This window comes from Pteropus vampyrus, unplaced genomic scaffold, assembly GCF_000151845.1.
Source record: "Pteropus vampyrus isolate Shadow unplaced genomic scaffold, Pvam_2.0 Scaffold50, whole genome shotgun sequence".
In the NCBI taxonomy this organism is placed as follows: Eukaryota; Metazoa; Chordata; class Mammalia; order Chiroptera; family Pteropodidae; genus Pteropus; species Pteropus vampyrus.
This window is the reverse complement of record NW_011888831.1, coordinates 4557531-4571114: the sequence shown is the minus strand read 5'-3', so window position 1 is coordinate 4571114 and position 13584 is coordinate 4557531. Positions and strand designations below refer to the sequence as shown.

General features: G+C 53.0%; 1 protein-coding gene and 1 pseudogene across 1 annotated transcript in view; one reads left to right on the top strand and one right to left on the bottom strand.

Annotated features, from left to right (window-relative positions):
- Window positions 1-234: 234 nt before the first annotated feature.
- Window positions 235-13584, bottom strand: part of MYO1C (myosin IC) — a 33809-nt gene continuing 20459 nt past the window's right edge. Inside the window, exons 2-29 of the mRNA XM_023530370.1 lie at window positions 12894-13092; window positions 12734-12814; window positions 11169-11348; window positions 10990-11088; window positions 10670-10783; window positions 10515-10586; window positions 9986-10105; window positions 9781-9863; window positions 9455-9560; window positions 9251-9331; window positions 8888-8979; window positions 7226-7320; window positions 7099-7145; window positions 6905-6985; window positions 4584-4689; window positions 4318-4480; window positions 3720-3833; window positions 3559-3635; window positions 2971-3055; window positions 2718-2877; window positions 2348-2431; window positions 1606-1699; window positions 1460-1515; window positions 1175-1310; window positions 1026-1096; window positions 839-936; window positions 663-735; window positions 235-261 (exon numbers count right to left, since the gene is read on the bottom strand). Of these exons, the coding sequence (XP_023386138.1) occupies window positions 235-261; window positions 663-735; window positions 839-936; window positions 1026-1096; window positions 1175-1310; window positions 1460-1515; window positions 1606-1699; window positions 2348-2431; window positions 2718-2877; window positions 2971-3055; window positions 3559-3635; window positions 3720-3833; window positions 4318-4480; window positions 4584-4689; window positions 6905-6985; window positions 7099-7145; window positions 7226-7320; window positions 8888-8979; window positions 9251-9331; window positions 9455-9560; window positions 9781-9863; window positions 9986-10105; window positions 10515-10586; window positions 10670-10783; window positions 10990-11088; window positions 11169-11348; window positions 12734-12814; window positions 12894-13031 (2733 nt within the window). The 5' untranslated portion in view covers window positions 13032-13092. The remainder of the gene's footprint in view (window positions 262-662; window positions 736-838; window positions 937-1025; window positions 1097-1174; window positions 1311-1459; window positions 1516-1605; window positions 1700-2347; window positions 2432-2717; window positions 2878-2970; window positions 3056-3558; window positions 3636-3719; window positions 3834-4317; window positions 4481-4583; window positions 4690-6904; window positions 6986-7098; window positions 7146-7225; window positions 7321-8887; window positions 8980-9250; window positions 9332-9454; window positions 9561-9780; window positions 9864-9985; window positions 10106-10514; window positions 10587-10669; window positions 10784-10989; window positions 11089-11168; window positions 11349-12733; window positions 12815-12893; window positions 13093-13584) is intronic.
- On the top strand, window positions 12248-12366 carry LOC111739456 (annotated as a pseudogene).

Sequence of the window (13584 nt, the reverse complement as noted above, 5' to 3'; positions counted from 1 at the left end):
TGCCTCTGGCCCCAGTTTTCCTATTGCTGTGGCCCGGCCTGGCCCACTCCTGTGGCAGCTCCCTGATGCCCACTGCTCCCTCAAGAGAGGGGTGAGCAGGAGTCAGGAGTTTGTCGGTGGGCTTCGAGGTGTCCCTGGGTCCCTGTCTGGAAGCTCGAGTCTTTGGTAACTGAGAAGGGGAAGAGAGGATAAGCAAAGCAATGGGAGGTGGGAGAAGTCCAGTGGGCATCTTCATCACCGAGAGTTCAGCCGTGGGGCCACCTGTAGGGGCAAAGGGAGAAGTACAAGTAGTGAGCAAGAAGCAGACTGAGGTGCATCACACACTTGTCTTCACGGATTAGATACATGCAGTAGCAACCTGGTCCTGGAGACTCTGATCCTGCTTCCACAGGACTCCTGGCCCCAGCCAGAGTGGGCCTCTCCTCCTACCCAGCACATCCCCAACCCCTCTAGGTCTTCCCCAACCCCCATGCTGCCCTCTTTATGACCTTTTACACTGTGCTGACTCAAATAGCCCCTTCTCTGGAGCCTCAATGGGCAACAGGAAGAAAGAGGCGGTATGGTACCCAAGCAGTGCCAAGGAAGCCTTGGCTACCAGATGCTCCACCCCAGACCAAGGCCATCAGCAGGGAAGCAGGTGTTGCCTGTCAGGTTCCACTTACCACAGCCAGGTGCCCATTCTTGGCCTTTGTAATGAGTAGCTCTGAGCCAGGTGTGAAGTCGATAATGCCATCCCTGCCAGGACCCCCTGCATATGTGATGCTGAAGGGAAGGGGGTTTGTGAAGACTGCCCATGTGTGTGTACACAGGGCCCCCTCACCACCCCTAGCTGCCTCACCTGCCCTGGTTGATGTTGATGTTGTTTGCACAGTCAGCGCTGAGGGCCGTCTTGGTCAGTGTCTCAATCACGTGGTCACTCTGCAGTACCACATCCCCCTGGGGGGCCCAGAAAAGGGGAGGGGTCAGGCTCTGCCTAGAGCTAGGTAACCCACCCCCATCCTGCCTCCCAGTCCTCAAAAGGGTACCTTCTGCTTATTGTCCTCACGCTGCACATGAAGCACGAAGAGGCTATCGCTCAGGCTGCTAACAGAAATTCCTGAGAGGGAAGAACAAAAGTCAGGGATCAAGGGTCAGAGCAGGGTCCCTCCCTACGCAGCCCTGAACTCTGGCTCACCAGTCAGGTTGGCGTAATCAATCCTCTGTTTGACTTTGGCATCCTCCACGATGACCACAGCACTGGGTGTCAGCAGCAGCTGCCGGGAACGAGGTTTGTATCCTTTGCGGTCGTATTTCACTACAGGCACTGCATACTGGAGACAGAAGGTAGAGTGAGGGGCAGGTGAGGAGTTGAGCGGGTTTCAGCGATAACCCCCTCACCCTCTGCCCGGGCCCTGATGTCTTCATCCAGCCCTTGGGCAGCAGAACTGTGCTGGACTAAGGGCTGTAGGCAGGGTCTCACCTGGATAGGCTCAGTGCCTAGGGCTTGCAGCACTTTGGGGCTGATCTCGTCTGCACCTGCAATCCCGATGGGGGAGAAAGAAGTCAGAGGAGAAGGGAATAAGATGGTAATGGGAGGGTTTGAGCGTTGAAAAGTAAGGGGCTCACCAAGCCGTGTGCTGATAAAGAGCCTGGGGACACTCTGGGGGTAATTATCCTTCTTGCCCTTGAAGATCTCACTAGCCACAGCTTTCTGATGCAGCTGAGGAGACAAGGGCAGGGAGGAGGGGTGTCAGAGGGTGAAGATCATCATGGTGGGGGGAAGGCCAACCTCAAGCTAAGACAGCCTCCCTCACCCTCTCTCTGGCCCCAACACCAGGAGGCTGAGCCCTGCCATCAACACTCCTATCAGCCCCTCCTCTACCTTACCCCCTGTTCCACCAAGGCAAAGTGCTCCCTGGAAGGGTCATGACATCATTGTTAGGGTCCAGGCTCAATTTGGGAGATAATTCCTCTCATATCAGGCCCTGGAGCCCCCAAGGTTCGTCTTAGACATGGGATCTTGAAGTTGGCTGATTGCTAATACTTAAAACTACTACAGGTTATCTGAGCTGGGTGGGTCCTTTGGCATCACTCAATATTGAGTTGGCAAATACAAGGCACGTTGGCCACCAATGTCTGTCTCCAGAACCATGGCAGACATTATCAATCAGACTATAGCTGCAGCCTTTCAACACAGGGCTCTGGGCAGCCTCTACCAGTCTAGTGGAGTTTGCCCAGAAGGACCCACAATTTACTCCGGCCTCCGCTTCATATATGAGGCCAAAGAGGGGCTGGCATTTTTCAAGTGGTGCCCACTGCTCCCCTGGCCCCACTGGCTAGTCCACGCTTGCCTTCTCGCTCTCCATACCTGCTGCTTCCACTCAGGGCTGATACTCCGGCAGTACTTCCACACCATGTTCTTCATGCATAGCTCCCGCAGAAGTTCCGAGGCCTGTGGGCACGAGTGAGGTCAGGGCACCTAGATAGCCTAGCTCCCTTCCCTCTGAGGACAACAGGCATATGTCTGCCACCAGTCTTTGGCCTAAGCAAAACCCTCTCATCCTGTACAACCCTTCCATTCTAGAATCGTTTTTCTCAAAAGAACTCATCCTCCACAGTCCAGTTCCAGTTTCTCTCCTTTGGGGAGCCCTCCTGACTGGTCCTATGGCCGCATAATTATTGGGCCCCTCAACTGAGTGCTTTGAAGCTCCCTAAGTCAGTAGGGAGGGGCCACAGACCTCACGCAGGGCAGGTGGGGGCATGGGCCAGGAAGTGTCCAAGACATTCCGGGGCAGCTGCCGTCGCAGGTTGAGCAAAAAAGAAGTGCGCACGTGGTCCAGGAAGAAGGCGTTCTCAGGGCAGCGGGGTGCATGGCGCAGGATGAAGCCTCGGATGAGCCTGGGGGAAGGGGGCCCGGCAGAGACAGGGGTGAGAAGTCTGTCTCCTATACACGCTCTGCTCTGCACCCCCTCATAGCACCCCAATGCTCACCGCCGGATCGTCTGTGCCGCCCACTTCCTCTTGGCAGCCTTCCTCCGTCCCAGCGTTCCCCTCCACCACGACTGGATGCAGATGGCTACAGAGACCACAGATTGCTGACCTCTATTGCTTTACCATGGTGGCCCACCCTAACCCCAGACCCTGGCCCTCCTGAAGACCCCTGGGCCAACAAACCTGATCGTTTTACCCTGAGGAATTTCTGCCGCCAGTGAAAGCCCCTCCAGGAGGCCTGGATCTTTGTGGCTGTGGTTGGGAAAGAAAGTCAATTGGCCAGAGCTCAGGGGAACTAGCTGGGGGCCTGGCTGTCAGAGCTCACTGACTGGCACGAATGAGGGAGTGGTTAAAAGAGTTATTGACTGGGAGGATAAATAAGTGAAGGAGGGAACAAAGGAATGTGGGAACATGCTCAGAGTTTGTATCCAGAGGCATGTGGGTACTGGGGCTGGAGCTGCTAAGGAGGAAGGCAGCTGAATGTGGGCAAGGTGGACTTCCTGGAGAAGGAGCCCAAATGTGGTGAATTGTTTCCTGCTGCCCAGAACAGACCCCACTGGGACAGGAAGGGTGGGGCCTCTCTCTCACCCAGGCTCTGCCGCCGGACCTCCAGGGCATCCTCTGTGGCAAACAGGGTCTTGGGGAAGCGGATGAAGATCTTGGTCCTGGGAGGGCAGCAGTGATCAGCTCCTGGTCACTATCCCCATGCCCTCCCCCACCCACCAGACCCCAGGCGCAATATCACTCACCTGCCCATCTTGTACTCTTCTGGCTTGTAGCCGAGGTGCCTGACCAGCACAGCCACTCCATCCTGGGGCCGTCCTGCCCATGTGGGCCATGTCTCTGGGCACAGCGACTTGTACCTGGGAACAAAATTGTACCCAGGTTCCACCCCAGCCAGCTCTCTTCCCTGGGGACACAAATGAGCCTTCCAGGGCACCTGCTGGATGCTCCCACTGACTAGAAGCTCACAGAAAGCCTGGGAGGTTGCTGTTACCCCCATTTTAAAGATGAGGCAACTGAGGTATTCTCTTCTGCCCAAGGCCATGGGGCAGGAAAGTAGCAGAGATGGAATTCACACCTCATTGAATCCTCTGTCCTCATAGGCTTTTATCATCTCTCCTGGTGAAAGGCATGTGTATGCCTGCCTTATCGACCCCTGCCCAGGTACTCCATGAGGGCAGGGACTTTGCGGACTAGGGTTCTCTTTACCAAGCTTGACATTAGGCCTACAACATGGAGGGGCCCCTGGTGTGGGTCTCACAGAAGCTCAGAGCTTCAGCTTCATGTCTCTGAAATGGAGCTGAGAATCTTTGTCCTCCCTTCCAAGACCTCGGAGGCTCCCACCCTCCTGCCCTCTTTCTCAGCCACAGAGCCAGGCTCCGCCCCCACCTCTGCAGGAAAGCCTCATATTTGCGGCGATAGGCAAAACCGGCTCTGCGCACACGCAGGTTCTCCATCAGTCCCAGGTACTTCACCTGGTGCCGGATCAGCACCTCATCAAAGCGGCCTGGGACAGGGGTAACAGGGTGGTTAGCGGGCTTGCACTGATAGATGGCTAGCCGCCCTTGCCAAGGCCTAGCCCCACAGGCCCATGGGCAGGAAGGGCCTACCGGGCTGTTTGGCATCATTGGGCTTGATGCAGCGGATGTAAGCAGGCTCCTTAGACTGAAGTATCTCTACCAGCTGCAGGAGGCTCATCTTGAACTGGGTGGCGACCTGGTGAGCCAAGGTGAATGGAAAGTTGGCCTGAGTTGGGCTGAGGTCACTGATGCCTGGTGCAGCCCCTCCGTGGGGCAGAGCAGCACCAGTTCCCACAACTACATCCACCCCTCATCCCCACCCTTATTTCCTCCCTCCATCCTCCCTAACAATAGAGGAGGGGGCCAGACTACGCCCACCTGCATCACTCTGGTTGGTCTAGAGACAGCAGTTTAGGAAACTCACTCAGATCTAAAAATCCTGCTCAGGTCTCCACATCTCAATCCCATAACTCCTTTTGGCAAATCACTCTTTCTCTTTCTAGAATTTCAGGGCCACATTCCTATACAATGTGTTCTATGCCTATGAGTTCAACCATTATCCATGTGCACTGCCCTGCAGGACCTTCAAGGTTCTCAGGCCTGTGGGAGAAGTAGACTCCTCAACAATGACCTGCAATCCACTGTGGTCCCATTAATGACACGGGTGTATGCTGGAGGGTTTTGGCAGCACCAAGAAGTGGCAACTAATCCAGTCAGTGAGTAGGGGGCATCAGGACAGACCTTCTGGACATGACCCATTGGCTGAGATTTAAAAGATATGTAGGAGACAAGATAAATGAATAAATGAATGGTATGTAGGAGAGCCAGAAGGAAGAGAGGAGAAAAGGGCATTCCAGGCAGGGGGCAGCCTAAGCAAAGGCCTCATGTACATAGGGAGCTACAAGCTGTGCATAGATCCAGGTGGAGAGTAGAAAAAGAGGGTTAGAGTGGCAGGCAGAAGCAGTATCATGGTAGGACTCGAGTCACATTAGGGAGCCATGGAGGAATTTAGAGTGAGGGAATAATAGAAACAGATCTGCGTTTTAGAATATTTCTATAGTGGGCATGTGGACGATGGTTGGTAAGGGCAGATGGGGAGCCAGGAAACCAGGCTGGCTGGAGGCTGGCTGGCTCAGAGGAGAGCTAACAAGAACTGAACTGGAGTAGTGGTTATGGGGAAGAGGCTGAGAGGAAGAAGTTGGGAAGTATTCAGGCAGCAGAAATAGGCAAGAGCTAGTGGCTGCTTGGATAAGGGATGGGAGACTGAGGTTAGGGATGCTATCCAGGTTTCTGGCCTGTGGAACTGGGCGGAGGGTGACCCCTGTCCTGAAATAGGGACACAGAAGGAGCAGGCCTGGGGGACTAGGCAATCCAGGGCCCATTATAGACCAGTGGAGTCTGGGGTGTCTGGGGGCCACTTGGAGGACATCACTGGATACGTGAATCTAGACTTGCTAGAGAGGCCTGGGAATAATGGATTCACAGGTGTATTTACAGGGGGATACTGAGGCCAGAGGATGAGTGTTGGAGTGTGGGTTGGGGAGCAGAGGGCACAGTCCCAGGGAGTCAGATCCTGGGCAACACACTGCCTCCATGCCCTCCCTGCCAAATATGCCTCAGCCTGCGGCACTCTAGCCTCTCCCTCCCTACTGCCCTTGCTCTTCCTGGGGCTGCCTTGGCCCTCCTGCCAAGTCCAATAGCCACACCTCTGTCTTCAGCTCACTGGAGCTCTCTCTACATTTGGCACCACTGGCCACACCTGCCTTTCCCTGCTTTTGTCCTCGATAATGTCACTCTCCTGTTTTTTTTTCTGGTCTGTGTGTGTGTGTCTGTGTGTATGTGTGTGTTGGGCCCTCTTGCTGCCTACAGTGCTCTCCCATTGCCTACGGTGTCCTTCCATAGGTCCATCTGACATGCACCTACTCATTCCCACGTTATCACAAATGTTTCCTCCTCCAGGAAGCCTTCCCTGATCCCCTCACCCCTTTTACTCCCTCAGGCAGTTTGCTACTCTCTATTCTAAGTCTCCAAAGCATCCTGTACATATTTCTATCAGAGCACTTATACATTTCTGTATCCTAAGTGCCTGTCAATATTTGCTACAAATGTCTGTTCAGTGGATGAATGTACACAAGTGACTGCAGAGTGAGGTATATATATATATATACACACAGGCATACATATATACATATATATATGGCTGCTCACACAGACATAAGTATACGCACAGGCACACACAGAAGTAGGCACAGGTGTACCAACAGGCAGCCTCCAAGACACATGCAGATGTGCATACTGGCACCAACAAACACACAAGCTCACATGCACATGGCCAACTCCCAGGTTCATGCAGGCACTTGTCCATGCGTGCATGCACACACACGCCCCCTTGGGTCCCATAGCCTCCACACCGTCTCTGGGCGCTTCTTGTCACTGAGCTCACTCCGGTCGAAGCACTGGCTCATAATGGGATTATCCGAGCTGCACATGGTCTGTGAGGGTAGAGTAGGGGGTCAAGGTGGCAGTACAGGGAAAGGTAGGGGAGATTTCTGGGGCAAAGATCATTTGGGGCCTAACCTGGAGCCCTCCCCCCAGTCCTCCTCACCTCCTTCAGGTTCCGGAAGAGAAGGTCATTGTTTTTATCCAGAAATCCTGGGAGGAGAGAGCAGATGTGAGGTGAGGAAGAGCCCCTTTCCCTGCCCAATGCGGAGACCTAGCCCAAGGATCTTCACCTGTCACACTGTAGGTCACTTCTCCAGCATAGTGCAGAAGGCGGAACTCTCCCCGGCCCAGAGATTTCCTGGTCCGTTGGTCAGCCAGCTTGTGCCTGGGGGTGACAGGGAGAGGAAGCTACAGTTGCATGACAGTGGCTGTTACATGACTGCTCAGTGGTTGAGCGCTGTCCACTACATTTTAAGAATGAAGTCTGCCCCCCAAGAGATTACTTAAGTCTTAAGCATGTTTATAATCTTTAGCCCATTTTCTACTTTTAAGAACTATTCTAAGCAACTGACATAGGCAGAGACATAGGCAGAGATTTAAGGAACAAAGATGTTTGTGGCAGCCTTGTTATCCAGCAGAAACTGGGAGCGGGGCCAGGGGTCCCCAGAGGCTGGGTGAGAGCAGTGGGTATCTGTGAGTTAAGAGCCATTGGAGGAAGCGTTTTAAGGAAATTTTTCTGTTTGATGACATAGGAAAATACTCAAGATATAACATTATTCCGAGCCTTATACAGTAAGTTTTCACTTAACATCAACAGGTTCTGGACTTTAATGACACCAGTTTTATCATAGGTTAATTGATATAAACAAGAGTTAAGTGCCTACAGCATCTCATCAACGTTATAACAATACGATGTTGAATGAAACGAAGTTATTCGAGGACCTGCTGTACACAGTAAGTTCTCAACTCTGAAAAAAATGTATAGAAAAAGACAGGAAGGAAATGCTTTGAATTGTTAACAGTGATGACCTACGGGTGACAGAGTTACAGTGGCTTTTGCGCACATTCCAGTTTTTCTTTAATGAGCAACATTATTTTTACAATCAGGAAAAGGGTTTTTCTCCCCACTTCTTTAATCACCCCTCCCACCCCCCGCTGCCCACTTCCACCCCTGACCTATGGATATTGTTGTTTCCCCATTAAGAACTAGATCTCTAAAGGCAGGGTATCTCCTCCCACACGCTTAGGCATGCACCTGGGGCTGCCCTGGGGCATTCGGGAGGCCTGGCATACCGGGGCTTGGTCTGTGGCTCCATCTGGGGCACGAACCTACCTGGGGCATGAACCCAGGATCTTCTGCATGTAAAGCAGATGTGCTAACCACTACACTATGGAGCCGCCTCCAGGAAAAGGGTTTTAATGTACTATTAAGCAAAAATGCTCAGGATGTTTGCATTCACAGCCCTGGGACTTACTATTTCCTGCTCTGCAACTTACTAGATGTGTGACAGATAACCTTGGACAAATGACTTCTCTTTGAGACTCAGTAAAAAGGAGATAGCACCATAAATACTTTCCTCAGAGGCTGCTTCTGGTTAGAGATGAGGTGCACAAAATATGCATGACAGAGCTGGGACACAGGGGTTTGTTTCCTTTCTCCCTTGCCCCACTTTAGGGGATGCCTTAAATAAAAAGCCATTTCCAAATAAGGAAGTTGAAAAATCTTAACAAGTTTCATTCTCAAAAAAGAACAAGGAGAAAGCCATGCTCCTAGCTTTTTCCTTTGTGGATGTACCGTGAGCTGCGGCTTTGTGTGCCTGTCCTTAACTTAGTACCTCCCCTGGTCACCTCCTGGTGGCTGGTGTTTTATGATTGCAGGGGGATCCCAGGATTCCACAGGCTCTGCCCCAAAAGGGCTCTTGCCTGCAAGTGAGCCCTGCAGCCCCACTCACGTCAGGAAGTGTGGATGGTGCTTGACTGTGTCCTCCAACTTCTCCAGGAAGGTCAAATCCGTGGCCTCCCCAGGGCGCAGACACTCTTCGTCCTGGGAGGTATGACAGAGAGTGATGGAAGTATTGGGGGAGGGGTGGAGAGCACAGGAGATTTAGGGGCACCATGGTGGGAGGCACAGACTCGTGAGAAAGGGACAAATCATAGGGACCTCCTACAAACAGCTTCCAGACCCAGCTAGCACCTCACCTCACCCTTCATGCACAGCCCTGCCCTGTCCCTGCTCAGCCCCAAACTCTGGCCCTCTTTGGACAGGCCAAGACAAAGCCTCCCCACATGAGGCTTTGGAGGAACAGAGGACTCACCAAAATGGAGATGATGCCCTTGAACTTCTCCTCTACTAGATCACAGATGATCTTGTTGTTGAAATACTGAACGGGCTCCCACTGAGGGGTAGAGAAAAGGAAGGGACTCATCATGGGGTCCTAGTGCCTCTCATGGGGGGACTGAAGCCTACTGAAGCCTGGTCTCTCTATGGCATGTGGGGACACTTGCAGGCCTGTACTCACCGCGATGCCCTCTGCCTCATATTCCTCCTGCTCTGACTTAAGGGTGAGCTCAATGAAGAGCTGCTGCAGCTTCTCGTTGCAGTAATTGATGCAGAACTGTTCAAAGCTGTGAAAGAAGCAGAAAAGGCCATGGTGGCTCAAAGGGGGACAGGACCAGGAGCAAGAAAGAGATGGGTGAGGCCCCAGAGCAGCTAAGGAAAGAAACACCAAGCATGACTCAGGATGGTTAGGAGAGTCACTGGCATGAGAAAAGCAAGGGGACAGAGGAGAGGGACCAGGACAGGGAGACAGAAGAAGAGACAGGAAGGGAGAAGAGGGGTGCTGACCTGTTGTGCTGAAACACTTCGAAGCCATAAATGTCCAGGAGCCCAAGGACTGTGGTGCTCCGCCAGCTGGGGCTGTCAGCGTCCTAGGGCCAGTCATTCAACCGAAAGCATGGGTCCCCAAGTCTGCCAGGCCCCAGCTCCCAGCCCCAGCTTCCCTGGACTGCCCTCCTTGATGCCTTGGGAACAGCCTGCACCATGCCCTTACCTTGGAGGCCAGTGACCTATTGATCTTCCCGACCAGCCAGGTAAAAGTGCGACTGTACACGGCCTTGGCAAGAGCATCTCGCGCATATGCAGCCTGTTCCAGGTTCAGAGGGCTCAGGAGCTGCAAACACAGCATGAGACAATGAGGTGGATACCGAAGACCCCTTCCCATGCCCCTCCCCTTTGGGCTCATACTGAAGTCCAGGGAAACTATGACTACTCTGTCCTTCCTGCTGGGTGTGTGTGTGGGAGTACCAGGGGAGGACACAAGGCCACACCCGAGGGAAGGTGGCATAGGGACAAGAGGCCTCCTTCCTAGAGGTGGGAGTCTTGGTTCTAGTTTGATTCCATTACCCTCTTCCTGTGTGACCTTGGCCAGCTCCCTGTGCCACCCTGAGCCGCCTGCCTATGTCCTTCCAGCATTGCTGAGAAGACCAGCTGAGCAGACCGGGGAAGATGATGGGAGTTGGGGCTGCCCTGGAACACCTGTACCCTTCACCTCACCTCTTGAGGCACAGGCTTGGCCTCACCTCCTCTCCCTTGGCGATGATCTTCCTATGTGTCAGGGCTTCCCGCAATGTTGAGCCATCTACACCAAGGAGCTGTCAAGGGAGGGGAGCAATGGTGAGAGTGCTCTCCCCCTTGCCCAGCTGCTCTGCCTTCGCCCTCTGCTCACCCTGCTCACCCTGGTCAGATACTTGAGCTGGTTCTCGGTGGTGACCTGGGCATTACTTTCTTCATTGGCAGCAAAGTGGATGTTGCCCAAATGCAGGACACTGGCTACAATGCTTAGCAGATCCTGGGGTACAGGCAGGGGCAGATGGGGGTCACAAGAGGGGCTGAGAGCTCCATGAGGGCGATGAGGAATGGTCAGATGGAGGAGGGACTAAGGAGTAAAGTATCTGAGAGGAGAAGGGAGATCTAAGCGGAAATGGGTTGTAAAAGTAGATCGAGAATTTCAGGGTGTGACAGGAAGAAAGGGAGGGTCCTCAGTAGAGGTCTCACCTCCACTTCATCCTCAGTGAAGTTGATGACCATCAGAGCCTTCCTGACAACCTTCCAGTCACTTTTGTCATTGATGGAGGAGACTTTAGCACACTGGCCCTGTAGGAGGAGCAAAGCTGGGTACCAGTCTTGGTGCTGCGCTCCTTGGGTGGTATCTGCCCTGCCCACCAGCTACTCACCTTCACCAGGTACAGGTAGCTCTGGGGGTTACGTTCTAAGCCCAGCCTGCGCAGTGTCTCCTCCTCGCCCCCCTCCAGGAGCTGGTAGAAAATGTGGAAGTTCCTTTCCCCATGATTCTGGTGGACCACACGAGACTTCTCCAGAAGGTAACTGAGGATGTGGCCACCCACGGGGGCGCCCTGTGGGCAGGACAGGATGTGGTCACTGCTCAGGGAGATTGGGGAATGGGGCCTATCTTTCTCTCCCCTGCACTCCTGGGTTCTAATTCCAGGTCTGCCACTAGCTGCATGGGCTCAAGTCTCAATTTTTTTTCAGCTAAGAAAGGAAGAAATTCAACCCTATCAACTTGGCAGCTCCACTTGGATATCCAACAAGCATCTCAAACTCAAAAGGCCTGAAACTGAACTCCTAATCTCCGCAGACTAGCTACACTGAATGTTTTCCATCTTGGTCAGTGGTTACTCTGTCTTAGGTATTTAGACTAAGAAGTCTGCAGTCCTCCTGGAAGCCTCTTTTTTTCCCACGCCTCACATTCAGACAGCCAATCCTGCTGCCTTAATCTTCAAAACCTCCAGAATTCAACTACTGCTCACCACCTCCACTGCTACCACACTGGTCCCAGCCACTGTCGTATGTCACCATGAGTATTACAGTAGCTTCCTAACTGGTTCCCCTGCTCGGCCTGGTTCTTCAACCATCTATTCTCAGTAACACAACCAGAATAATCTTTTTAGGAGGAAAGTCAGATCAAGACACACTTGTGTTCCAAATCCTCTGATGGCTCCCTTCCACTCAGTTTAAAAAATAAAAGTTATTACTAAGACCCTCGAGAGCCTGCACTGTTCAGTCTCTTCTCCTATTCTTTGACCCTCTCATTCTCATCTCCAGATGCTCTGGCTTCCTTGCTTTAACACGCCAAACACCCTCTCATCCCAGGGCTTTTGCACTGACTATTCCTTTTACCTGGACTCTCTCCCCCGGGTATCTGCACAGCTTGCTCTTCTGTCTACATCAAGCCTTTACCAAAATGCCACCTCAGTGAAGCTTATCTTAACTACCTTCTTTAAAACAGCAACTAGTCTATAGCCATGCCACCTTGAACAAGCCCGATCCCGTCTGATCGTGGAAGCTAATCAGGGTCAGGCCTGGTTAGTACTTGGATGGGAGACCACCTAGGAAGACCAGGTGCTGTAGGCGTAAAAAATAAAAAATAAGGGATTGTAAGCTGACAAAGTCCTTGCAGTCTGTGAGGTCAACCAAGGGTTGCCTTGCCTTAAAAAAATAATAATAAAATAAAATAAAACAACAACTGCCTCCACTTCTTACCTCATTTTATTTTTTTGCCATGGCACTTGTCACCGACACTACATTTTTCCGTTTATCGTCTATCCCCACCAAAGGCAGGATTTTTGTCTGTTTTGTTTCACTGACATAGCGCCAGCACCTGGAATAGTACCTAGCACATAGTCGGTGCTCAATAAATATTTACTGCTGCCAAGGACCTGGCCAGTATGTACCTACTGAATAAGAATCCCACCCCCGGCCCTGACACACCCCCAGGTACCTTGAAGTCAAACTGCACGTCCATGTACTTCCCAAATCTGCTGGAGTTATCGTTCCGGAGGGTCTTGGCGTTTCCGAAGGCCTAGGAGCGGATGGGGTATGAGAGATGCCGGCCTTCTCTCTGTTCCCCTCCCTCTCCTCAGACGCTGATGGCCTCTCACCTCCAGCACTGGGTTGCTCTGCAGTAGCCGGTCTCGAACAGCACCCCCCCGCTCAGGGGCTGGGCAGGTCTCAGCATAGAACTGCAGGAGCCGCTTGGTGGCTTCCGTCTTGCCTGCCCCGCTCTCCCCAGAGATCATCACTGCCTGGTCCCGGCGTTCCGTACGTAGTGCCCGATACACGGTATCAGCCACCGCGAACCTGGGACAGAGGCTCATTAGGGGCTCAGGGGCAGGGGGCTGAGCAGCTGTAGGTGATGGGTGTCCCACAGGAAAGGTTGGGGGGGACCACTCCTGTATCTGGTCAAAGTTCACTTGTGGGTGGGAGCTGCATGTACCTCTGAGGACAGGGACTTGGGGACCCTCAAGGGTACAGGTGAAGCGAGATCCTTCACAACTGAGGATGGGTCACTTTCAGATAGGAGATGGAAAGCATCACTCCTGAGTGGGGGTGCTGTAGGTCATTCAGGTGGAGGTTGAGATCACTCATAGGTAGGGCTGAAAGGTCCCTTAGAGGTAGGGGTCAGAGGGTTGCTAAGGTTGGAAGCCATGCCACATAGAGTTGGGGAATAAGTCATGAGTATGAGTTGGAGTGGGGGCTGGGGAGGGTCTGCCCAGATGGAGTTGAGTGATTCACCTTGGGTGGGGAGTGGGGTCACTCAAGGGTGAGGGATTGTGGGATTCCTCACAGATG